At 49.4% G+C, this 25,768-nt stretch overlaps 1 protein-coding gene across 1 annotated transcript in view; it reads right to left on the reverse strand.

The window, feature by feature from the left end:
• Nucleotides 1–25,768, reverse strand: part of PGBD5 (piggyBac transposable element derived 5) — a 105,993-nt gene that overhangs the window by 26,484 nt on the left and 53,741 nt on the right. The window contains exons 2-3 of the mRNA XM_025395427.1: nucleotides 11,798–12,225; nucleotides 5,877–6,011 (exon numbers count right to left, since the gene is read on the reverse strand). Of these exons, the coding sequence (XP_025251212.1) occupies nucleotides 5,877–6,011; nucleotides 11,798–12,225 (563 nt within the window). The remainder of the gene's footprint in view (nucleotides 1–5,876; nucleotides 6,012–11,797; nucleotides 12,226–25,768) is intronic.

Below are 25,768 nucleotides of genomic sequence, written 5' to 3' on the forward strand. Positions count from 1 at the left end.
AGAAAGTATTGCCCTGGCCCTCTAGTTCAGACTCCCAGGTGGTCAACAGCAGTGAGAATCAGAGAAGCAAACAGGCCTGAATAAACCAGGTGCGCCAGAGGAAGCCCCCTGTAGTAGCCAGGATTCTCCCGAGACACAGAAGCAGTAGTGTGTATATAAATACAATTATGTATGGAAGGTGGGAGGGTGGGAGAGTGGGAGGAAGAGGCAGAGGTATTTATTTTAAGGAACTGGCTCATGCAAATCAGAGGCTGACAAGTCCAAAAATCAGGGAAGCCCAGCAGGCTGGGTACTCAGGGACAAGGTGCTGCTGAAGCCCGAAGGCCCTCTGCTGGCAGAATTCCCTTTTTCTCGGGGTACAGCAATCATTTTCATTTTCTTTTCTTTTTTCTTTCTTTCTCTCTCTCTTTTTTTTTTTGAGATGGATTTTCACTCTTGTTGCACAGGCTGGAGTGCAGTGGTGCGATCTCGGCTCACTGCAACCGCCGCCTCCCAGGTTCAAGCGATTCTGCTGTCTCAGTCTCCCAAGTAGCTAGGATTACAGGCATGCGGCACCACACACAGCTAATTTTTTTGTATTTTTAGTAGAGACTGAGTTTCACCATGTTGGTCAGGCTGGTCTTGAACTCTGACCTCAGGTGATCCACCCACCTTGGCCTCCCAAAGTACTGGGATTACAGGCGTCAGCCACCGCACCCGGCCAGCAATCACTTTCTTAAGGGCTTCAGCTGATTGGCTGAGGCCCACCCACATTACCGAGGCTAATGTGTTTTCCTCAAAAGCCACCCATTTAAATTTTAATCTCATCTAAACAGCATACCTTCCCAGCAACATCTAGACTACTATTTGACCAAATAGCTGGGTACCATGGTCCAGCCAAGTTGAGACATCAAAGTGACCATCACACCTGCAAGCCTGGCTGATATCAAGGGGTAAAGCTAGAAAGCCGGCTCAGGCAGGAAGTAAAGAACAGGCACTCCCAGGCATCCCTGCACCCCACAGAGATGCTGGACAACGGACTGGCTCAACAACGCTACAAGTCAGTGACTACAAGTACTGCCCCTGCATGGAATGCAGACAGACGGTGACAGGGCTGAGGGCCAGGAAGCACATGCGCTGTCCCAGCCATTCATCTGTCCCTCCCTGGGAGACCCACACACAGCCCTGGGAGAGCTGGAGATCATGGCCAGTCTGACCCAGGGAAGTGAGACGAACTTCACGGGAGACAGAGTAGAGCTTGCAACTAGACCACGGCCCCTCCTCCGAGCTCCCAAAGCACTGACAGGGAATCTGGAAGGCACCTGGGCTCATGGGAGATCCACCACTTCTAGGTACCAGTGTGCTATGCAGCTGAGATGTGCCCTCATCTGCTGCAATGATGGAAAAGTTCTAGAGAGGATGATGGTGACAGCTGCACAACACTGAATGTAGTTACTGCCACTGAGTCACACACTTAACAATGGTGAAAATGGAAAATTTTATGTTATCTGCATTTTACTACCACAAAAAGCTATGCTTGTTGATAACAGAACCATGCCTCTCTTTTTATCCCTCACAACATGTATTTCATTTCTCACCATTCCTCATATTAAAGTTGACCAAATTACCAAAGACCCGAAGATCCACGTGCGGTAATCTACTTCTCAGAGCAACGTGAATGGCCTCATTTGACAGTTTCCATTGGCCTGGAGCACTGCAGGTTAGCATCTTCGCCCACTGACTCCTTTCCAAGTGCTGGGTGCTCGGTGAAACACCAAAACGCACATTTTGGATCCAAAGACTTTTGAGATAAGCAGTTCTTCAGGACAGCCCTACAAATGTCAAGTGGGAGATGAAGCCCGCCCATCCGAACCAGTGCCTCTTTTCAGAGATTGCTGGAAGAAGACTAGGAAGAGGAATGTGAGGACAGATAAGCAAGACCAGGTTTCAGAGCGGGATGGCATTCACAGGTGGTGTCACTCACACTCTGCAGTAAAGCTGTGTCTGTTTCTCATCTGATTACTTATTTCTCCTCAAAACCTCCTCAAAAATTGCTTCCTGCGTTCTCAGCAATGCAGGCCATTAGCGCCTTAATTTTCAGAACTATAGTTAACTTAATCTCTTCCTCTCACTTCTATCCTACCACATGCCTCCCTATATTCTCTTAGTTAAATTATTTAAGATCTTTAACCACTTTCATCAAAGACTCCCCTTCAAATGAATTCAAGAGCATTACACCTATAAAAATATACTAATCTATTAGAGCTCTTCTAAACACCATCACCATTATTATTATTTTTGCCCGACTGTTAGTTTCTTCCTTCTCATCCAAATGCCCTTGTGGGGATCAACTGACCATGCCTGAGGCCCTGATGATCTGAGCTGGCTGTACTGAGTTCCCACTCAGCTTTCCCACGGACCTTTTCTGGGACCACTGGCCAATCTGGAACTCCTTTTCCTCACTCACCCCTTCATCTAGAATCTTTGAAGTGAAGCTCATCCCGCAGTCGCCCCGCCTGTCAGAAGAATGCAGTCGAGCCAGTCAAAGGCTCAGGGTCTTGGCAGGATGAAACTACAAAGCTGGGGCAACAATGTCTATGCATCATTTGGGCTCTCCTGGAACACACCTGGACACCCACCGCCCCTTCAACACTTCATCTTGGTCCACATTAGATGGTGGCTGGAAGAAAGTTATCTGATCAGCTGTGCAGACCTAACTGATAAGGCTCCTGGGTCAATTACAGTGGGTCTCAAACAACCACAAAATCGATATGCCATGTAATAAACATTTACTAAGCTCCCAGGTTTTCAGGACCCGGGTGATCCATCCTGGTCATTTTCTCATGGCCAGGGCAGAGAAGCCAAAAAAGGAGAGGTATGCACTTGCCCCTTCCAATCTTTTCACGTACCACAGCTGCCTGCATCCTACGGGCCAAAGCCAACCTCAGAAACAGGAGGGCGTGGGGCAGGTGCTGCACTAGCAGCACAGCACAGCACAGCACAGTGGGAGATGACCCTTAACACAGCCCGCTGCAACTGAGCTTCTCTGCTAAGTCATTCAGGGGAGCTCAATGCATCTGAGGAACTACAATGAAGAAAATGGCCTGTGTACAGAACCTCACATACGACATTTACAAAGAAGAGAATCATAGAATGGCAATAGAAGGGACCTCACTGGCTACCTAATTCCATCCCTTGAGTTTCTAGATGACAACTCCATATTCCAGAGCAATGACTGAGCAGCTAGTTCACGTGGGAGGTAAATGCAAGAGCAGGGGCTGTGGATGCCTTGGGGATGGATGAGGTAAGAGGCAGGTTGAGGCCCAGGGGAGGAGCCAGCTCTGTGCTGACCAGCTGTCTGGCCGGTAAGCCCTGTGAGCCAAAGTCACCTCCTGTAAGAAATGGGATCAATACTGCCTGCTCTCTATGTCTTACAAGGCTGTGGGGAGGATCAGGGAACTGCGGGTGTGAAAGCTCTGACAGTGTAAGGTATTGTTCTGCCCCAGGCTGTGCTTGCCCAGGCTGCTGACCTTCAAAAGCCGTCAAACCAAGATTAGCACCTGGAGAACCACGAAAAGGGGCAGGACACTATGAAAACAACTGTCCCCAGGCCATGTGGCTCCTCCTCCGCATCTCCTGGCTCCTCATGGGCAGAGATGTCCTTTCCCTGCTCTGTGCCCGCCACAGGCACCTTCAGCTGGACCTAGGAACAAAGAGAGGGACTGCGGGGGCTGAGAAAGTTCTTATGCCAGTCCTGTCATAGCACAGCCTGAAACTGCCGGGTAATTAATTGCCTCCTTGGCTCTGCACTTCTGAGCACGTTTTGAGGGCTGCCCCTGGCAATGGTGGAAGCGACACTGCTTCTTACTGGGAGTTGTCAGCTTCAATTCTGGCTTCTAGAAACAAACCTTCACACTGCTGCAAAACCTCCTAGAATCAAGAGTTTTAGAAATGAAAGGAAACTTCAAGGTACCAACCCAAACTTCTTACATTTTAGATGTGGGTTTGATAGATTTTATAAAATTGCGAACGAATCTGAACTGAGAGAGAGAGATCTGTGGCCTTTTCTGGTGACAGATGTGATTTCTAGCTCCTCACTAACTGTAGAAGGAGAAAGAAGTGGTGCCAGATGCACACAGGATCCGCATGTAAACATTTGTTCCAAAGCCACACAGGACCGATATGGGAGCTCTTGCCTGTAATCCCAGCATTGTGGGAGGCTGAGGCAGGATGACCACTTGAGCTCAGGAGTTTAAGATCAGCCTGGGCAACACAGTGAGACTCCATCTCTACCAAAATGAAAATAAAAATAAATCAGTCAGGAATGGTGTCACACGTCCATGGTCCCAGCTACATGAGAGGCTGAGGTGACCGGATCACTTGAACCTGGGAGGTTGAGGGCGACGTAAACTATGATCATGCTGCTTTACTTCAGTCTGGGTGACAGAGTGAGACCTGGTCTCAAACAAACAAACAAACAAACAAAAACACCAAACCAAACCAAACCAAACAAAAAAGCTACCTAGGCAGACCTCAAGGATGGCAGGACCATGTCTGCATATCCCAATGCCTGGCACAACGTGTGCAGGTAGCAGGTGCCCAGTAAATATTTACTGAAAGAATGAATGAATGTCCCTTTGGAAAGTTTATACAAAATGAATCCGATGCACCTGTACCCTATGGGCGTATCATCACAAAAGGCGCTACAGAGATGGCAGAGGACTCTGGAGAATGTAAGCTGAGGTTGCACCTCCAGGAGTGAGGGAATTCTGCTCTGGGATAGGTCCAGTCTGGAGAGACCCCAAACAATGCCTATGCACAAGCAGAGCCCCAGAGTCTGGCTTGAGATTCTGGCCCCAACTCAGACTGAAGGTCCCTCAGACCTGCAGACGGAGCCGAGATGGTGCTTTGGAGCATTTTCCTGGAGCAAGTACACTTTCCCCACCGTGGTTCTGGAGTGGATGTGGCGGGGAGATGTTCGCTGGAATCTTCCTACGAATCCTGCTCTAGTTCAGGGAAAGATGGAAGTGCAAAAATCCTGTGCCTTGGGGCCTGGAGATGCGGTCAAGCAAGGGCAGCGAGTGAGCGTGCGGTCAGCTGTCACCACAGGGCTGGTCTGCCTGTCTGATGAGAGAAGGTGTCACTGCAGCAGCACGGATGAAAAACTAGGCAGGGAGACGTCACCTAGGCACCACATTCTGGTGTTTATCTGTCCCCACCATCTCCCTTTGTGTACTCTACTGCTCCTGGCAGCTCAACCTCGGATGCTTTTCCTGGGAGTATCATCACAAAAAGCAGAGCTCAGGCACCTCTTGTAAAACATGCCCCCATGTTGGCCACGCTGGTTCCCAGGGCCGATGACTCGGGCACATGCTCCTGGGGAAGGCTATTCACAGTTTCACCAGCAGGCTGTTGGTGGTGGTCTGTGAAGAAGGCATCCTGGAAACAGGAAGGTTGGGCAGATAGCTGGTGGGAGTGGGGAGGCCTCCTAGGACAGCCTGAAGTTTCAAAGCCACGAGTCCGTAAGTCTTGAGGGACAGCCTCCAGGGAGATGTTAGTCACCTCATATGACCCACTGTTTGGGTGACACTTCTAGCCAACATTGCTAGGGACTGAGCCTTGATGAGTCATTTACCCAGATGGGCTTGAGTCTGCAGGAAGAATGTGCAGGGAACGGGGCCAGGTGTGGCAGCAGCCTCTCCAGGGACGGCCACCCGCTGCCTCGGGGAGGAGGGAGCAGCCCAGCCCTGGCCTCTGCAGGAGCATCTGGGTGGACTTGGACACACAGTGAAAAGGGTATGTGAGTACGTTCTTGGGTACCAGATGAGCCCAAGTTCCCCCAATTTACTTCCCCAACCCTCTTCGCCGACCCTCCTCGGACTCAGCCCAGGGCTCACCTGGATGATGAAGCCAGTGGAAGAACACTGTCTGACCCAGAGGCTGAATTTCCGCTTTTTCCTCTTTCGCAGCTCCCGCTCTGTGCACGTGGCAATGAATACAGGATCCTCATCGATCAGGGGTTCATGTAGCACCTGCCAGGAGGGAAAAAGCGGAGGCTCTCACGGAAGGCAGCATGAGCTTGAGGGCTCATCAGATTGGAGCTCAAAATCAGCCTCTGCCTTTGAGCAGCTCTGTGACCTTAACTAAGTTACTTTACCTCTCTGATCCTGACCCTTCTTATCTATAGGAGGGTAGTATCATTATTTACACTACTGTTTCTAGAAAGGATGCAGTAAGAAAGGATTCAGTAAGATTCATGCAAAATAGCACCAGCCCTGATACACAGAAGATATTTCATCAATGGAATTTATTATTATTGTTATTATTGGCCTAAGGTCTCTTGTCCCAACTCTCATTTGGTTGCGGGATCTCTGGCACAGGTCCCGTGTCCTCTGGCTGGACATGCCTGGTGATGGGCACCCACTTCTTTTCATGGAAGCCCCTTTCACTCATGGAAAGTTCCAACTGCTAAAAAAGTCTTTCACTGATCCACAATTTATCTATATTTAACTTAAACCTAAGGATGTGACTTCTGTCCAGTGAGAAACAAAAAAAAAAAAAATTTTTTTTTTTTTTTTTTTTTTTTGATTTTCAAGACAGCCCTCGTGTCAGCCCACAACCGCCTTCTTCCAGGCAGAACCTCCTCTTTTAATAAACCATTCATCAAATGACCCAGTTCCCTGCTGGCCTGTTGCAACGCACAGCCTCTGGCTCTCCTCTGGGTTGTCGTGTCCTTTCTGACAAGATTCCCAAGGCAATTTTAAAACTTATTTCCTCTATTTCAACTTTTTGATAACATGATTATATGACTTTTCCCAATGATAAGACAATAAAGAAAAAAGAAATGGCATAATAAAAATAGGCTCCAAGGAGTGGCCATAGATCTGCTTCTTCAAGGTAAAGTTATTTTGGGAGGCTTTAGGGTAAATTTCAGGGATGTGCTACACTTCCCTCCCTGATCCCAACTCAAGCTTAATTAAGAATTAGAGTGTGCATCTGTAGGGAACAGAAATGAAGAGTACAGGCAATGATTCCCAGAACTCTACACGATGCCCTAGATCAGGGGTCAGCAAATTACTGCCTAGTCTGGCCCATGTCTGTTTTTGTAAATAAAGTTTTATTGGAACACTGCCATGCTCATTTGTTTACATATTGTCTGTGGTTGCTTTGGGGCTACAATAGCACAACTGACAACATGCAACATCAGTCACACAACCCACATAAAGTCTAAAATACTTACCGTCTGGCTATTTACAGAAAAAGTTTCAACAAACTAGTCACCTGAGCATCCTGCTAAGATGTGGATTGTGATTCAGTGAGGCCGGGTCTGAGACTGTGTTCCCAACAAGCTCCCAGGTGATGGCAGAAAAAGGTCTTCCAAGGACGAAACGGAGGATGATATTTACCATGTGTGATGTGGACAATATCCTTCCATTCTTCTAGGAATGGAAGATGGGTGGAGACTGAATGCAAATTGAAAGCACAGTTACCTTGCATTCAATTTTTGAAAAGTGACAGCCCTACATTGTTCAGTCTTAGCAGTGCATACCTGCCTCCTCAGTTTTTCTACTAATGGACACATGGGGACATCACATGTGGTCTCCCCTGTCTTGTGAAGGGGAAGGCTGGGAGGCTGGCCTGGCTGCAACATCTCCCCTGGCCCTCACGCCTGGCTTCTTGCACTCGCTGGCTCTTTGTAGCTCATTAAACATTCAAAGCCCCATTTGGAACTATTCAAGTGCAATGGACAAGTCCTCCACACAGTGGGAGAATGGGAGCAGATGGAGAAGGGAAAAGATGGCATAAAAAAGCCCTCTGCCTGTCCTTTCCCTGCCCAATGATCCTTGCCGAAGACGTGCATCCTACTCTGTCCTCTGAGGCCACAGAAAATGAAAATTGCCCTCTCTCATTCTCTTCAGAAAGAAAGTGCACCTCTGTTCCACTTGCATTGAACATATGATCAGTTGCAAATTTATATTTAATCACATGCCTCATCAAAGCAAAAGGGCCAGCAAGAATTGCTGACCCTCAATGATCTTTTTCCTTTTCTACCATCATTAAATGAATTCTGAACGTGTCATGACTAAATGTAGCACAGAATGGCATGCTCCCCAAAGCTCCAAAAACTTTGCCTGCCAGAAAAACCACTTGCTTCTCCTCCAGGCTACAGATTGGTCAGCATTTCTGTTACACAACTGTATCTCCTGAGCCTCTTCCTGTGCTGGACAAGCGTGGTTTGAGGTGTGGAGGGTGGTTATGTATGGTAGGGGAAAGACAAAACATCCATTTATTGATTTGCATAATCCCTCCCCGAAAATATTTCTCTAATCTGGCTCCAGTTTTGAGGAGATGCAGTGTCTCCCCATTTTTATTTGTGTAGAAACACACACACACATACACACCAGCTGCTTTGGTTACTGCTAGATTCTGGGAATCCTCTGAAGACTCTAAGACCAAACTCATACCAAAGGGTCGCAGCTGCTGGAATAAAAAGGCTCCCAAGACTGCAGGCTGGAGGGTGTGAGTGAGCTGAGTGTGTGAAGTGAGTGTGCTGTGTGTTTGGAGTGCAGCCCCGAGGGATGGTGTAAGGGACGGGTGCAGAATGATTCCTGGGATTCTGATCCATACACACACCTGATGAGGGCAATGGGAAGAGAACTGTTCCAACTGGTGTCTGCAGGCAGAGAGGAAGACCCTCCCAGAAAGCCCTGAGGCTTACAAGCAAATCATGGCCTCTCTGTGAGCTGAATGTTCCAGGGTCCAACAGGGATTTTCACAGAGCAGGAAAGCTAGGAATCCAAGGCTCCTTTAGAGCCTCCAGCTTCTCCAATCAAGGATCAGGACAAGAACCCTCTTCCTTCTTTAAGTGGCGTGTCTCTGAGAAGAGCATAAATGCAGGAGCCGAGCAGGGCGGGCCAATGCTGGCAGCCTGGGGAATGACAAGGCCTGCAAGTCCCTGGGAGAGCCAGGCCCACCCAAACTGGAAAGCCTGGGACATCCTCAGCAGATGGGGCAGGCTGCTGCTCCAGGGATCGGAGGGCACAGGTGATGTACAGGAAGCCCCAGGAAGCATGAGGCTCTGGTCATAGTAAACACCCAACCGTACTCTCGTTATGACTTCATCTCCTTTGACTTACCCTGCTCCACACCTACTGACATGGAGCTGGTGCAACAGGCTGCGTGGCACCAGTCAACCCTTTGACTCTCCCAGAGCCTCGTGCCCCAGGCTGTATGATGGGGTGAGCTGGGTGTTCTCTGTTTGCCCCCCAGGGTCACTTTCCATCCTGCGGACCCTGCGCTGAGGCCTGGAGGTCAGCCTCTTACAAACTATCCCACCCAGCTTCTTTGCCCCCAGTTTCTGGCTTGCTCAGCCAAGTGGGAGTCATCAGAAAGAGGCCGGAGAGCAAGGGAGTAAGGGGAGGGGCCTATGATCAGCCCCTTCAACTTATTTCAAACTTATTTCCTCTATTTCAACTTTTTGATAACATGGTTATATAACTTTTCCCAATGATAAGACAATAAAGAAAAAAGAAATGGCATAATAAAAATAGGCTCCAAGGAGTGGCCATAGATCTGCTTCTTCAAGGTAAAGCTCTGCCCACCTGCCCTGAGGCCTCCCCCTGGGCTACAGCCTTCTCTGCTCCCTTCGGGTCTCCCCTAATGCTGATTGCGCCCCTAGCAACAGTCCCTGCATCAGCATCTCTTCGGCTGGACTTCTAGATAGAGCTCAGCATCTGTGTCCTGCTGGGATCCTCACTGCCACGGAGGAGTACCGAGTAGAAAACGTAGCAGGAAGAAAATGTAATTTCCCATATACAGTAAAATAAAAACAAAATACAAAGTAATAGAAGGAGAGCAGAATGAGCCTGAGGAGAGGGAGGAGGAAGAGGTGGAAACATGAAAGCAAAAGTAAAGGGGAAAAAGCCCTAAACATGACCTGAGAGCCCTTCCCCAGATTAAGCCTCATCTCAGGCCCTGCTTCTGCAAGCCTCATCACCTGGAAGCAAATACAAGCAGTGAGCGGCAGAATAACAGGATCATCCTTCTAGGCTCTCCCTGTTCCTGGTAACCCAGCACTGCCCATCTGAGCCATGTGCTAAGGAGGGCAGAGCTGCTCCCTCGGACACCTGCCTACCTGCCCACCTGCAGTCCAGCCACTGCCCACCCAGCTGGGCTCAGCAACGCTGCTGGGCCTTCCCTCAGGGTACCTGTACCTGGGAGCTGCAGAGAGGCGAGCCCACAAATCTCAGAATTCCTAGTGGGTGTTGAAGTGTGTCAGAGAGGCCAGACACTCACCCTGGACTTATATTACAGATACCTCTTGACAGATACTTAGGCACAGCGTGCACAGAGCCTTCTGCAGCACCGCTCCAAATGTTTGACCCCAGCATGGTCTGAATGTGTTATTTTTCTCTTGCATCCAGGCAACTGTCTCTCATTTGCTTCATTTTCAACCAAGCAAGTATTTAGTGAAAGAAAAGATAATGTGCTCAGGCCCGTCCTTGGACCTATCACAGGGCCTGTTATAGGGCAGGGCTCACGTCCTCGCAAGTCTCCACTTCTTGTTAGGAAGGTAAATGACACACTGGAGGATGAGGCACAGTGGCATCTGGCTGCCCCATCAATTACTGGGGGGTAATTCGGATAGCAGGGAATCCACATGGGACTGTGGGCCTTACACTGGCCCTGGAGAGTGGATGCATTTGCAAAGCAGAGAGAAGGCAAGGCGTTCCAGGGGCCAGAAGGCACGCTGCAAACACTCGGAAATCGTAACGAGCCTAACATGTTCACCAGACAGTGGGGAGAATGATCCAGAGAGAATGGAAGGCTCCAGCAGACATGAAATAGGGCACTACCTTCCCCACAAAACCCTGTGATTTTCAGCTGTGTGCGGGAAAGGCACACTATAGAGAGAGAGAGGACCTACAGGAGAATGTCAACAAGAATTGGAGGTTTATTTAGAAGAGCCTTAGAAGCAGCACAGGAGAGAGAGATGTGCGATGGGTCTTTAAACACATACATAAAATTGAACTGAACTTCTGCTGCTACACAGACCAAGTCAAAGGGAATGGGGCCCACATGGGCCAAGAACTTCCTGGTTCGGGTTACAGACATCTCTGGAAATTAGCCATCTCATTGGTTTGCTAGACCAGCAGGGCAATTTTTGAGGAAGATTCTGGAGTTCTGTCTCCCCAGGGCCAGGTGCTATTGTCCCAGGTGCAAGTGGATACCAGCGGAAGGCAGGGAGGGGCTCGGGAGCCGAGAGTAGGCAGAACCTTTTCTTCTGGAATTGGTTGGGGAAAGTATTAGGGAATCAGACCAGTGATGCCCGGAACTCTGCCAAACCCTCATCCAAAGACTCTGGCTCTGCTGTGTGTGGCCATAAGTAACCCCTGATAGTCTGAAGAATGGTTCGAATTCCAGGCTCACTCCCTCTGCCACTCAGGACGCTTCTAGCCTCCTTTCATCGCCAACAGGTGAGGTCATTCTCAGAGAATATGACAATAAAATTAATATTCACCTGAGCAAAACATCATTTGGAAAGTATAATTAAATGAAGGATAGGGAGAAAAGAGGAGGAAGATTGCCTCTCAGAGCAAAACACTGAATTCTGACTTCTCTGAGGGCTGGAGCTATTATTACTATTCCCCTTCGATCTCGTTTGGATTATGTGGATTAATGGAATGGAAGAATAGCAGAGGTGACCTTGAAGTGAACTCAGGGCAGGCAGGACACCCCAAAGCCCTGCCGACAGACAAGGCTAGGCCGAGAGAGCGAGGACACCTGGCCGAGCTCTTACCTCCTGCGCGGGCCTCACCTGGGTTTGGGAAGGCCTGAAGGCAGCGTCGAAGCTGTTCTGCAGTGAGTCGAGGAAGGGCTGGACCTTGTAGAGCCCGTGCGTGGTCTGGCTGGAGCGGAAGGCCACAACGTGGAAGTACTTGAGGATCTTCTCGAAGCGGGCCTGGCTCATGACGAGGGCGAGGCTGCGGTTGCTGTAGAAGCCGCCGCTCCAGATGCTGAGGACGGACTCGCAGTGGGAGATGCTGGTGGAGATCATGTAGCCCAGGAACGCCTTCATCTCCGTCAGCGTCACCTCCACCCAGGCTCCGTCGCTCCCAAACCGCTCCTGGAACTTCTTGGCGTACATGTTTGTCTGCACCACCATGTTCTTGAGGACGTTGTCTGGGACAAAGAGCTGGAAGAAGTCCACGGCACTGGCGCTGGGGGGCATCTTTCGGGTGGGACCTGAAACCCAAAGCCAGGCAGAGCGTTCCTTAGCACGGCCGCCACACCCTGACTCAACACCAGAACGGCTGCATTTCCAATCCCTGCGTTCCTGCCCGAGTGCCCCCGCTGCCTCCAATGCTACCGTCTTCCCCTCCAACCTTCCAGAAGCTGCTGCAACCACCCGACAGTGCTGGCTCCCGCAGCTTTTGTATCCCCCTTTGCTCCAAAACAGCCGGCTCTCCTGCTCTGTGTGGGAGCGCGGCTCCTCCCGGACACCACGGGAACAAACGGCCCCGACATCCGGAGTGCAAGGTGCAGCCTGCATCTCCACACCAGACCAGAGAACAGCCCTCGGGGGGCGCAGTCGCGTCCCTGCTCGCCAGAACCCGCGTAGCACAGAACCCGTGTCGGTCTGGCGAGTTTCACACACTCGGGGCACAAGCCAAGTCTTAACTACAGATGTACACACACACATAAATGTGTATGTTTAGAGATATATATCGTATAAATGTATACATCAACGTTTTAAAATTAAAATATGCATATTTATACATACAAATTAAAAGCACCATCTGCCAGTCTGGAGTACTTCTCTGTACAAGGAAGGAAGCATGCATATATACACATATATGTACACATACATATATACACATACATACATGTACACACACATACACAGGCACACACACATATACACATATATGCATTTAAAAATACAGATATTACAAATACATCGATGTATAAATATGTTTATATATAAAACAATTAAAAACAAAAGGCACTCCAACACTCCCCCTAGACAGCAGAGAACAGCCCCTCCTGTTCCTGCCACGCCATCACACGGGGCTCCTCCCTCCCCTGCAGACGCCATGCTTTCCCTGGGAGTGTGGGGCAGAATGCAAGTTCTTACAAATCTGGCGCATTCGGTAAATACTGATCTGAAGAGAAAGGGCACATAAGGGCAGGGAGGAGATGCAAAGACACGTGGAGTTTCTAACACAGGGGCCTGGCTACGGCTTTCTGGCTTTCATTTTCTGGTAAGTTGAAGCGGTTTTGTAAGTAAAACGTTTTCACCACTTGGGGCCTGAAAAATTCCACCTAGGAAAAAGCAATTTTCATTAAGCGTTCCCTATGCAGTAACTCTGTGGTGACTATGGACTACATCTGAAGGGGCTTATTTAGATAATTTCACATATAGAATAAAACCTCACAATTTTTGACGAATGCAGCCCTCTGAATACACACCCCCCCCCCCCCAGAATGTTTCAGTCAACAATAACTGCATATAGGATGGTGGTCCCATATAATTATAATACTGTATTTTTCCCATACCTTTTCTATGTTTAGATATGTTTGGATGCACAAATACTTACCATTATGTTACACTTGTCTATTGTACTGTATTCACTAGTCACATGCTGCACAGGTTTGTAGTCTAGGAGCCATAGGCTATGCCATATAGTATAGGTTTGTAAGAGGCTGTACCATGTAGGTTTGTAAAATAAATTCCATGATGTCTGCACAACAAAATTACCTAACATGCATTTCTCAGAATGTATCCCTGTCATTAAGTGAAGCATGACTCTGCATGTGTGTACACACACATATTTTTAAAGAGCTATGGCTTACAATTCTATGTAGTAACCTAAGGTACGCTAACTATATGTAGAGATTTGTAGGAGACAAAATTTGCTTCTATTGCATCTGTATATCGACTTTTCTTTTCTTCTCTTTTTTTTTTTGAGATGGAGTCTCTGTTGCCCAGGCTGGAGGGCAGTGGCACAATCTCAGCTCACTGAAACCTCCAACTCCCGGGTTCAAGCGATTCTCCTGCCTCAGCCTCCTGAGTAGTGGGATTACCAGATGCCCACCACCACGCCCAGCTAATTGTTGTATTTTTAGTAGAGACAGGGTTTTGCCTATCTCTGGCCAGGCTGGTCTTGAGCTTCTGACCTCAAGAGACTGGCCTGCCTCGGCCTCCCAAAGTGCTGGGATTACAGGTGAGAGCCACTGCACCCTACCTGTATATAGATTTCTAACAAAAGTTGTTCTTATTCTTCAGATTTTAATCATCACTCTCTCCAACCTTCATTACTGATTTCGTTTCTGAAAAACAAGTTTCTGCAGAAAAATAAAGGGAGATAATGTGCATGAGACAGCCCAAGTTTTAGAATCAGATTGATGGATTTGGGGCTCTGACACCCTAAATTTACTTCTAGCTAACTGCACAGTCTTAGACGAATTGCTTAATTTCTCCTAGCTCTAGTTTTCTTGTAGAAATGGACACAGAAATACCTACTTTGAAAGGCTGTCATGCAGCGTGAAATAAATGAGATCATGTGAATAATGCACCTCGCCTGGTGCCTGGCCCTAAGGGAGGTTCCCGAGGCTTGGTAACTTTTATCGAGATATCATCAACAGAAATTCATTGACAGCCAGGCCGAGAGCTTTCCAAGGAAGACTCTGTCTGCATTTTACAGAAGCAACAGAGGCCTGGAGGATAAAGTGGCACCACATACATCACTTCCACCAACTGTTCTTTGGGCACCAAACAGGTCTTGGAGGAAGAGGTCTTGGCTGGCATGATGATGAGGCCAGTAAGAATGAGGGCCGATTCTGCAGGTGTAGCCTGAAGCTCCACACCTACTCCTAATGAAAATCATTTTATTTCAGCACAGCCTTGCAGCCTCTGGTGGGTGTAGCCATCAATTATTCAAGGATAGTGCTCAAAGAGGAGGAAAACCAGCATTTTAATTGCTACATCATGCTGACGAGGCAGAATGGAATTTTCTCTGCTTAAAGTTACGTTGAAAGTAATTTTGCCTCCTAGGTCATTTCAAAATGAATTCACATGCAACCCCTGGCCTGGGCCAGCTGCTTCATGAAGATACTGGGAAGCGGCCGGCTCCCTCTTAACTGTTTGGTTTTGATTTACAAGCATTATCTCTGGCCTCTGAGTTGCTGATTACTGGGATTTGAAAAGTCCTGGCACAGGTGAATCACTGTGACCTGTGGAGGGAAGGAGGAAGGGAAGGCAGGAAAGAAATGCTATTCAGGAGTCAGTGATATGGTCTGGCTCTGTGTCCCCACCCAAATCTCATCTTGAATTGTAATCCCCACGTGTTGGGGAGGGACCTCATGGGAGGTGACGGGATCATGGGGGCGGGTCCTGCATGCTGTTCTTGTGACAGTGAGTCTCACCAGATCCGATGGTTTTATAAACGTCTGGCATTTCTCCTGCTTGCACTTCTACTTCCTGCTGCTCTGTGAAGAAGGTGCCTTTCTTCCCCTTCCGCCATGATTGTGAGTTTCCTGAGGTCTTCCCAGCCATGGGGAACTGTGCGTTAATTAAACCTCTTTTCTTTACAAATTATTCGGTCTCAGGTATTTCTTCATAGCAGCGTGAGAATGGACTAATACAGCCACTCCTTATCAACAAGTTAATAACAAGGACCATTTAACAATATGGCCCTGGCATGGGCAGCACCCCCAGCCAAGATAAGACTGGGATCTGTTTATGGAGAGCTTTCCCAGATATCACCCATGTAATCCTCGTAACATCTACATGAGGCATCATCCCATTTGGCAACTGAGGGAACGGGACCTCAGAATTGGAAGGATGCAGCCCAAGGGCATCCACTCTAAGTGACTCACGGTTGGGGAGGCCTTCCTCCCAGGCCAGCCTGAGCGCACCTGCTGCGGTTATTAGCAGCAGCCCTTCTGTCCCATCTACATGGCTCTCCTACACATGGTACCCACATACAACTGAAGTCATGGGATGGTCTTCCCATCCTCCTCCCTCTTCCAAACCCAACACTTCCCTCCACCTCCACAGTGCTCATGTGTTGCTGGGAATAACTCAGGATGAAAATGCACAGCTACAGTAACTCTGAAGCAGAATGGAGAACCCATGTGGGTTAAAAAAAAATCAAAGGCAGAGTGGAATTGGGAAGGAGGAGGTGGGGGAGACCCGGAGGAGGAAGAGGAGGTGCTGCTTCGGTGTACCTCGGTGTCTGGGCTAGGGTGAAGGGTTCTGCATGCTGATGGTGCGTTGCCAGACAAAACTCATTCTGCCATGTCCTTTCCTTCCCCCGCCCCACTAGGCAATTAATGTCAAGGCACCCATCACACCACCTACCTCGGTTCCCCACTCCCTCAGACCCAGGGCAGCATGTATAGTGGCTTGGTAATGCCCAGTCCCCCAAAGGGATCCCCTCTCTCCCCGTCCCCAAGACAGGAAACAGATTCCCTCTCCTCAGCAGTGATTAGAAAAGGAGATGTTCCATTTATAAAGGGGATTATAACGCAAGGGCAATTAGGGAAACCACTCATTCAATGGGCATTTGAGCACCATATGGATCCTGAAAGTAGAAAGGAGTTAAGACTCGCTATTCCCTCGCCAGGAGCTGACCAGGTAGTAAGAGGAGCAGGCAGCAGACAAGGAGCCAGGCTTGGAGGAGAGCTGTGCCCACGAGAGGGGCCCCCAAACCCAGGCCTCAGGGGAGGCAGGATCCTAAAGACTTCCTGGAGGCACTCCCTGAGATGGGCTTAAAAGGGTGACTGGTGAAAAGCCATCAGCCCCAGTGGGGAGTTTCAGGGTATTTCCAGCAGTGAGAACATCTCATGCAGAGGTCCTGTGGCCAGTGAGAATGCCTTGAAATTAGTGCAACTGAGCAGGAAGGGGAGTGGGTGGGGCTGGAGGCATCAGTGGGGCGTGAGGGCCTGGTCGCTGTCACAGGGCTCAGACTTGTCCAAGGGTGCGGGAAGCCAGTGAAGGACTGTGAGCACCACGTGACCATGTTCTTGCAACTTCAGCAGGCTCGATCTGCTGCACAAGGGGTTGGGGGAGGATCTGGTGGCTGTTCCCGCAGTCAGGTGAGACCTGGCTGGGATTTAACTTCCTCTACCGGCTCCTTCACCTCCATGCTCTGAACTGAGTTTCCCTACAGGTGTGCAGGGCACGGGGAATGGATTACAGGGCGGCCAAGGCAGGCCCATTGCCTCCATCCACAGCAGTCGCTGCCTCTGGCCTGGATGACAGACCTTTGTGGAGGCTTACCAGGGAAGTCTGTGTCAGACCTGGACCGTGGCAAGCTCTTTCCCACCTCAGGGCCTGATCCTCCTGGAAGGAAGCCCTCTTGGGGCTCCAGCTTCAAGAAACATCACCCTCTGGGGGACCCTCCTGACCCCCAGGCTGGCTTCTTCATCTCAGCCCTGACTCGGTGCCTCTCCTTGGGTTTAGCACAGTTCACAGCTGTTCCATCGGCCACTCATGCTCGTTTTTGGTCTGCTTGTGTGGCCCGTCCCCCGACCCCAGCTAAAGTGTGAAGGCAGAGGTCAAGGCTGGTGTGTTCTGTGTCCTTGGAGCCTCGTATACAGCATGTCTACCTCTTACACCTGTTGACCACTGGATGACAAAGGGGAGGGGAGAGGCCTTGGCCCAACCCAAGGGGAGGAGCATCTTTTCTAAGTTCAGTGGGAAGCATTGGGTCTCTATGGCAACAGTCCCCGTGCTAATGCCTGGTGACAAGGTTACATCAGCCAGGGACACCTGTGCGTCTGGGGAGGCCTGAGTGGGTGGGTGGGACGAGGAGTGAAAGACAGCACGGTGGGCACACCTCTCGGTCACGTCCCTGAGGATGCCCACGCCATCTAGGAAATCAAGTAGGGGTGGGCCTGCAGAGTCCCAGGTAAGAGATGGCCTGAGAATTCGGGACACACAACCTCTCTGCATTTCAGTTTCTTTATGATCAAGTGGGAACCGCCCCACAGTGGGTAAGAGGGTCACGTGATCTCACACACACAGGCAAGATGGCAGCTTTAGGCCTTGGCAGTGCAGGTCCTGGGAGCCGCTCCTGCTCTCTCCCTTCACTCAGATCTGGAGGCCAGCTGAGCACCCCACAGGTGGGACTAATCCCCACCCTCACCCCATCAGGAAGAAAAGGGTGGCTCTGGCCAGGCATGGTGGGTTATGCCTGTAATACCAGCACTTTAGGAGGCCAAGGCAGGCAGATCACCTGAGGTCAGGAGTTCGCAACCAGCCTGGCCAACATGGTGAAACCCCGTCTTTACTAAAAATACAAAAATTAGCCTGGTGTGGTGGTGCACGCCTGTAGTCCCAGCTACTCGGGAGGCCCAGGGAGAACTGCTTGAACCTGGGAGGTGGAGGTTGCAGTGAGCCAAGATGGCACCACTGCACTCCAGCCTGGGCAACAGAGCAAGACTCCATCTCAAAAAAAAAAAAAAAAAAAAAAAAGGTGGCTTTATGTGCCTTCTAAACTGCAGCCCTTTAGAGCCTCGAGCACTGGTTTTGCGGGGGTTGGTGAAAAGGGCATTTTGCATTTTGCCTACGCTGGTATTTTTTGGTTCAAACTGTCAGCCGTTTTGCGATACAGATAGAATCAATATTTTAAATGAAGGGCTTAAGAGGATGGAATCATTTATCTCCAGGCTAAATCAAACAGGTACAAAAATATAACAGGAATGTTCTACAACACCACAAAAATATTCCTATCATTTCAGACACAAAGTTACACCCTATAAAAGGACAATGTAGGAAACAGCCAATCTCATTGTTTGCTCAATGCCAGCTGCATCTGGTCCTTATCTTCAGCTAAAGTAATCACCATTTCTCTCGCATCCCTTTTTCCTTCCCCCATGGGGCTGAGATGAAGGACAAGCCTATTGTCCACTTAGTAAACACCTGGGGTTCAAGTCGCAACTGTAGAATTCAGCCACTCAGTCACTGAGTGCTTCAAAGACTTTTTCCCTTGTTCAACCTCTTTGTTCACGACTAAGTGACCAAAATAAACAAACTTGATTCTCAGCTCTATCGGGGTATTCCCACAGTGGTAGGTGCCCTCGGGGTTGAGTCCTGGCTCACTTTCGGACACCACTGGGTTTGGCCCCTTTCAATCTGGGTAGAAAGGTGAAATAACTTACACCTAATTCACTGGATGGCTGTGAGGAGTGTGAAGGCTTCCCCTTTCTGCACAGGTCTGACCTACATGCCTACGAATATTCCAACATTATGTTCAGATTAGTGTTAACCTCCTAAATGGTATCTTCTAACCAAGGACATTTGAAGTGGCTAACCATTCCGTAGAGCCCTTAGAAAACATGCAGAAACTGCCAGAAAACGTCAAGTACAGCTTCAGTTGCATAAATGTATCAAGCAGCAGGGCTTTCTTGTTAGGAACAGAGAAGATAAACTCTGCATGCATGTGCACGCGTGTGTCTGTGCACTTGGAAGGTATTCCTCATGCTAACACAACACAGTGGTTGGCAAAGAAGTTAGCAATAAAAAGAAAATAGCTTTAGAATCAGCATCTGAGCTGAAGCTGTTCACAGGAAATATGAACCACAGAATAGTTGTATGGAGTCCCTAAAGGTTTAAATAAAAGCTGGTCAGGCATGGTGGCTCACACCTGTAATCCCAGCACTTTGGGAGGCCAAGGTGGGTGGATCACCTGAGGTCAGGAGTTCAAGACCAGCCTGGCCAACATGGTGAAACCCTGTAATACAAATACAAAAATTAGCTGGACGTGGTGGTACGTGCCAGTAGTCCCAGCTACTCAGGAGGCTGAGGCTGGAGAATTGCTTGCACCCGGGAGGCAGAAGTTGCAGTGAGCTGAGATCATGCCACTGTACTTCAGCCCAGGTGACAGAAAGAGACTACATCTCAAAAAAAAAAAAAAAAAAAAAAAAAGGCCGGGTGCAGTGACTCATGCCTGTAATCCCAGCACTTTGGGAGGCCGAGGCGGGTAGATCGCGAGGTCAGGAGATTGAGACCATCCTGACTAACACGGTGAAACCCCATCTCTACTAAAAATACAAAAAATTAGCTGGGCATGGTGGTGGATGCCTGTAGTCCCAGCTACTCGGGAGGCTGAGGCAGGAGAATGGCGTAGACCTGGGAGGTGGAGCTTGCAGTGAGCCAAGATCAAGCCACTGCAATCCAGCCTGAGCGACAGAGTGAGACTCTGTCTCAAAAAAAAAAAAAAAAAAAAAAGCGAATCAATTGAGTAATATAGATATTAAATCCATAACCTTGACTAGAGGTCATGTGACAAAGGGCTGGTGAACAGAAAATGAGTGACAATGCCCCCAAAACCCAATGTACCAACCATTTAAAGGCAGCTAACCTTCAAAATCAGTTATCATACAAGGCACCCGTACACATAAAAAAGCCATTCTCACACGACATGTAAGATTTCATTTCTGTGTGATTGGCCAACTCAAGTGCCTTCCACCTGCAGACGACCTACTTAAAAACATGTCTCGGGAGTGCTCTGCTAGGCAGAGGTAGACTCGACCATCTCTGAGGGCACGAAGTTAACGATGGAGCAGCGGAAAATAAAGGCTGGCAGAGTCTTTTCCAAGGTGAGCACTATACTGCCACATGCTTGGCCTGAGGACCCTCCAATCAAAATCCCCGTCACATGTACCTCCTCCCATGGGGGTCCCACCTCTATGTGGAGTAGCAGCATTTGACATTCTATGTCATGTGGATGAATGACTGTTTGGATGTTGTCAGTGGGCAGAGATCAGGTCATGCATGTTTATACAGATGGAACGAAGGATTTTTACCCCTTCAGCCAGATCTGGGGCTCAATGTAAACAGCAAGATAACACAGGAAGGGCTGCAAACATTGTGCCTAGCACAGGGATGACGGCAGGGCAAATCCTCTAATGTCAAACATCAGTCAAATGAATGAACACCTGCAAACAGAAAGCCCCTTTGTGATTTGACTCCCTTAGCAGCAATAAACTAAAAGGCCAGGAGAGGACAGGGCTAATCCGTGGCAATTTGTGAGTCCTGCCATGCCTATGTGTGCTATGGTTCTCTTCAGTCCAGGCTGCTCATTAGAAAGCTCATCCAGTAAGATATTAATACTCTGCTACCCAAACCATAGATTTCACTCATCCTTAGTACAAAGCTAAAACGTAGTGCTGTCTCTAGGGATGAGATACGGATTACCTGCAGATGGGGCTGGTGGGTGGTGGGGCTGGATCCTGTTCCTGTTTTTTTTCACTATCTATCTGAACTTCTGAGAAGCTGCAGTGTCTCTAGGTTTCAGTTTTTTCACTGGTAACTTGCCTAGCTACCTAGCCTTATTTACCTTCTGAGACTAATTATAAGACAATCATAAGTACTTTGAGGAATGTAAATTATTATGCAAAAGCCTCCCATTATTATTCTGAACTAGTTGCTGTCCAGCAAAGCTGAGCTCCTGGACTAGGCTCCAGCTCCTGGATTCATGAGATGTGTGACCTCGGCCAAGTTACCGCACCTCTTTCAGCCTTGGTCTCCTTGTTGGTAAAGTGAAGACAGCCACGGTGTGGAATTCACAGAGCTGGTGTGACGATTAAGTGGGATGAGATGGCTTGCATGGTGCCTGATTTCTAGTAATGCCCCATAAATGGTATCTGATCACACCCACGACAGCATTGCTAATCCCTCATCTCAGGCTTCTGTCCCCTTCCCGGGAGCCGATGTACAGATGGCTGTTACGAAACAGCAGCCGTAGCCACCACAGTTTATATTTCATTTAGGCACTGTGTCTATTTCTCACAAGTTTGTATTTTTAAAGCCTCTGCTTGGGTACCAAAAGGACGGCAGAAGTGTTTTTCCCACTTCCGTGGAACCTGACGAGGAGGAAGGTGGGGGTGAGGAGAGGCCCCATTTCACGCATAGTGACCCGCTGCGATGGGAGGGACCACCCAGGTAACTTGCTAACTTCTTCCACGACTTCACAGCTTTCTCCCTCCCCGCTTACTGCTCCAGTGACACCCTCTGTAGCTCTTCAATCGCAATCAAATCGGGTCCATTTCAGTTTTCCTTCGCTTGGGCTGCTGTTTTTTCAGGCTCCTTCCCCAGGTCTGCCTCCTCTTGTTCACTGGGCCCCGGCTGAGGCCACCGATGCCCTCAACTTGCCAAACCATGTACATGGCACACGTTCTCCCGCCCTCCAGGGACCACCCTAGTCCTTCCTCCATGAAAGGCAACGGAGAAAGGGACCATGTCACCAGCCATGTAGGGAGCAATTTGAGCGATAAAAAGGATGCTGGCCGGGTATAGTGGTTCACACCTGTAATCCCAGCACTTTGAGAGTCCGAGGCAGGAGGGCTGCCTAAGCCCAGGAGTTTGAGACCAGCCTGGGCAAGATAGTGAGACCCCATCTCTACAAAAAATAAAAAAAAAAATAGTGTGGTGTGGTGGCACGTGCCTATAGTCCCAGCTACTCGAGAGGCTGAGGTGGGAGGACTGCTCAAGCCCAGGAGGTTGAGGCTACAGTGAACCATGACTGTGTCACTGCACTCCAGCCTGGGCGACAGAGACCCTGTCTCTTAAAAAATAATAATAAAATTTAAAAAGGGTGCTCCGTCATCTAGGTTTCAAGAATTATACTCCAAGAATGTCCTTGACAGAAAAGCAGCACTCCGGCATACCCCATGGAGGCTCTTCATCATATCAACCACTACAGAGAGCATTCTCGGGTCCAGTTTCATTCTCACAACAGCCAAGCACAGGGCTACTGGACTCCTGCTCTGCAGGTGAACACAGAGGCTCGGGGAAGAGAACTTTCTCAAGGTCACGCAAGCTGGCACACCAAGGAGCTCAAGGTCCTGCAAACTGGACACCAAGGAGCTGGGGGTTCTCTTCCCCGTGCCACACCGCACCCCACATAGGCAGGAATGAATACTCCCCAGAAGGCTGGGTCTTTCTAGCTCTGTGGTTGCTTCTGATTTTCCACGGATGTGCTCAAGTTCTGACCACGCAGATGGTGGTGGTGAGGAGGCGGCTGTGGAGGAGGAATAAGGTGGAGGACAGAGAAGGCTTGGGGAGATGGAAAAAGGCTGAAGCTGACCACTGAAATATACATGGACTTGGCATTTCTTCCATGCCTAAAATAAATTCTTAGAAATGTGTGTTGCTGAGGCCAAGTGGCCCCTCCCCCAAAAGCAATCGAGAAGAGTGTGGGGCCTGGCAGGGCAGGACCAAGGAGTCTGACTGCTAAAGTGCAAACATGAAATTCTGAATATTTTTAGAGGAAGTCAGCAGGGATTCTGTCATTTATGGTGAATCCCTAGGGAGGGGTTAAAAGAAAAAGTGTGTCTAAGGTCCACACTGTCTGTCCTGTTCCTTGCTGTATCTTCAGGGCTTAGAACGGTGTCTGGCCCCAGGGGCACGTCTTGCAGAGTGAGTGAGCAAGTGAATGAGTGGGGAAATGAAATGACACAGGGGGATGATGACTCTTCAGGGCTTGAAGGTAGTCAACAGCATCCCGGCAGCACACAGAGAAAGTCGAAGTCTTGAAGGTGCTTGCTTGAAAATGATGAGGGAGAAAAGGAAAAGACAGAGGGACAGCGTCCGTAATGCCTGGGCCAGGTCTAGGGTGAGGAGCCCCTTCCGGCAGCCTGAGGTACAGGCAGGTCCTACACTGGTGAGGCCGGAGGAACGTGTGCGCATGTGAGTGAGTGTGTACGTGCAGAGGTAGGGTGTGCGCTTGGCCCAGACCTCTCGATCCCCAAGATCTTGGAATGTAGGCCTTTGTTCTTATAAGATGTCCCCAACTTGTATATAAACTCACTTATATACAAGTGAGCTTCAACACATGGTCTCAGGGATACACAGAATTGGTTGGACATAAAAATGTGCTACCATTTTTGTAACCCTATCTCAGTACTGAAAAAATTATTGGGAGCCCAAAGAAGCAAATGAACAAAAAGGAAGTGGCACAGGCCCCGTCTTGACTTCTAGAAGGCCTTGACCACAGGTCAGAGAGAATGAGAATCTCAGGTGAAGCCAGAAGACTGCAAGGCCACAAAGAGTCTGGCTGTTTCCAACCCCAATGAAAAGGTAAGTGTCACATCACAAGGTGAACCCAGACCGTGGATGTGGAGGAGAGACCTGAAGACTTCCACCCCAGGACAGGAATCCCGCTTAAGCAGCAGCTCCTTGGTAGCAATGTCAAGGTTGTATGTTAGGAGGATGAAGACATTGACGAAATCCACATGGAGCTACGCCTATAAGACAGGCTTAGGGGTCGGGCAACTGCTTGTCTTCTGCTCACCCCTCCACAACCAGGGGCATGGGCCGGGTCACAGGCTCCCCTCCCCATCCCAAGCAGCTTGCTCTGCCTGGCGGGTGTATCATCCTGAGAAACACACTGCACAGGGCTGGAATCACTGGTGCAATCCATTACCTGCTTTAACAGGCATGCCAGTCACTTGCCGAAGTTGCGCAGCCCTGCTCTGCTTGACCCCACACCTGGCTCCTTCTCTTCCCCCATCAGGCCCTCTGTGCTTACTCCGAGTTTCTGTGTGTGTGCTGGGGACAGGGAGAGAGTGTGTCACAGTATATCTGGAGTCAGAGGCAGTAGGGAGGGTCCACCGGCGGGGTCCTGATCCCTTCCCACAACCCTGGGGTGCTCATTGCATCCCATGGACAGACAGTGCTGGTCCTATCTCGCCACAACTGGTCCAAGAAAAAACCAAGGCAGGCTGGAGTTGCTTTCTCCCTGGCTACTAATTATATCCCTAGAATTCCCTGCATCCCCGCCCACACCAGGATGGGAGAGAGAAAGAATGAGAGAAAAGGAAGAGATAAGGAAAAGGGTAGCTAGGATGGAGACACAGATACCAGGATGCTGGGAAGGAGAGAAATAATGCAGCCCAGCCACTGTCCGCCCAGGGGCAAGTAAGTGACAAGGGCACAGGGCTCAGCTTCCTCATCTCACAAGGAGAGTTGGGCTAATGACAGAGACAGGAACCTCTGCAGATGCAGAACGGAACATGGAAAAGGAGACCAGAGGGAAAGGACGGGGGCGGAGCTGCAGGGGAGCAGGAAAGATGCTCTGCATTCCCCTTCAGCTGCTGCAGTCAAGACAGGGCAGGGCGCTACCTGCCTTGCCCTGACACGGCTGGTCCCATCGTGGCCTCCAGGCAGTTGGTACCATCCTCTTCATTTTCCCCGTGGAAACAAGGGAAAGGTCAGCGCTGTGGTTCCTGAGCTGTGGGGACTCTGCCCTCCAGGTCCTACTGCCCCCTCCCCTTTCTCAAGGTCACACTTCCAGAGCCCAGCTCCAGAAGTGTTACCAAGGTAAACATCCTATTTATTTATCAATAAATAGAAGCAAATCATGTATATTTATTTTGTAGAACCAACATGCATATGGCTCTACGTGTTTATGTCCAGGCTTGTGTTCTGTCTGCTTTACATAACTTGATTCACTTATTCTTTGATGACAAACCTATGAGATCTGCACTATTCTTAACCCCCATTTATCCGAAGAGGAAACTGAGTCACAGAGAGCTTAAGGGATGTGCCTTAACTCTTAGCCTCTAACGAGGTCACAGAACTTGTAACTGGTAGCAATAGAAATAGCCCAGATGGTCCACCTCTGGAGTCTCTGCCGCTGACCACCACACTGTGGTCTTACTGGGAGACTGTGCTGTTCAGTGCACTCATGGCCCCAACGCACGTGGCTAAGAACTGAAGGAGAACTCTATGGAAATGACACAGAAAGCCAAGAGCCCCTTTGGTGTTCACATATGC

This window comes from Theropithecus gelada, chromosome 1, assembly GCF_003255815.1.
Source record: "Theropithecus gelada isolate Dixy chromosome 1, Tgel_1.0, whole genome shotgun sequence".
Taxonomy (NCBI): Eukaryota; Metazoa; Chordata; class Mammalia; order Primates; family Cercopithecidae; genus Theropithecus; species Theropithecus gelada.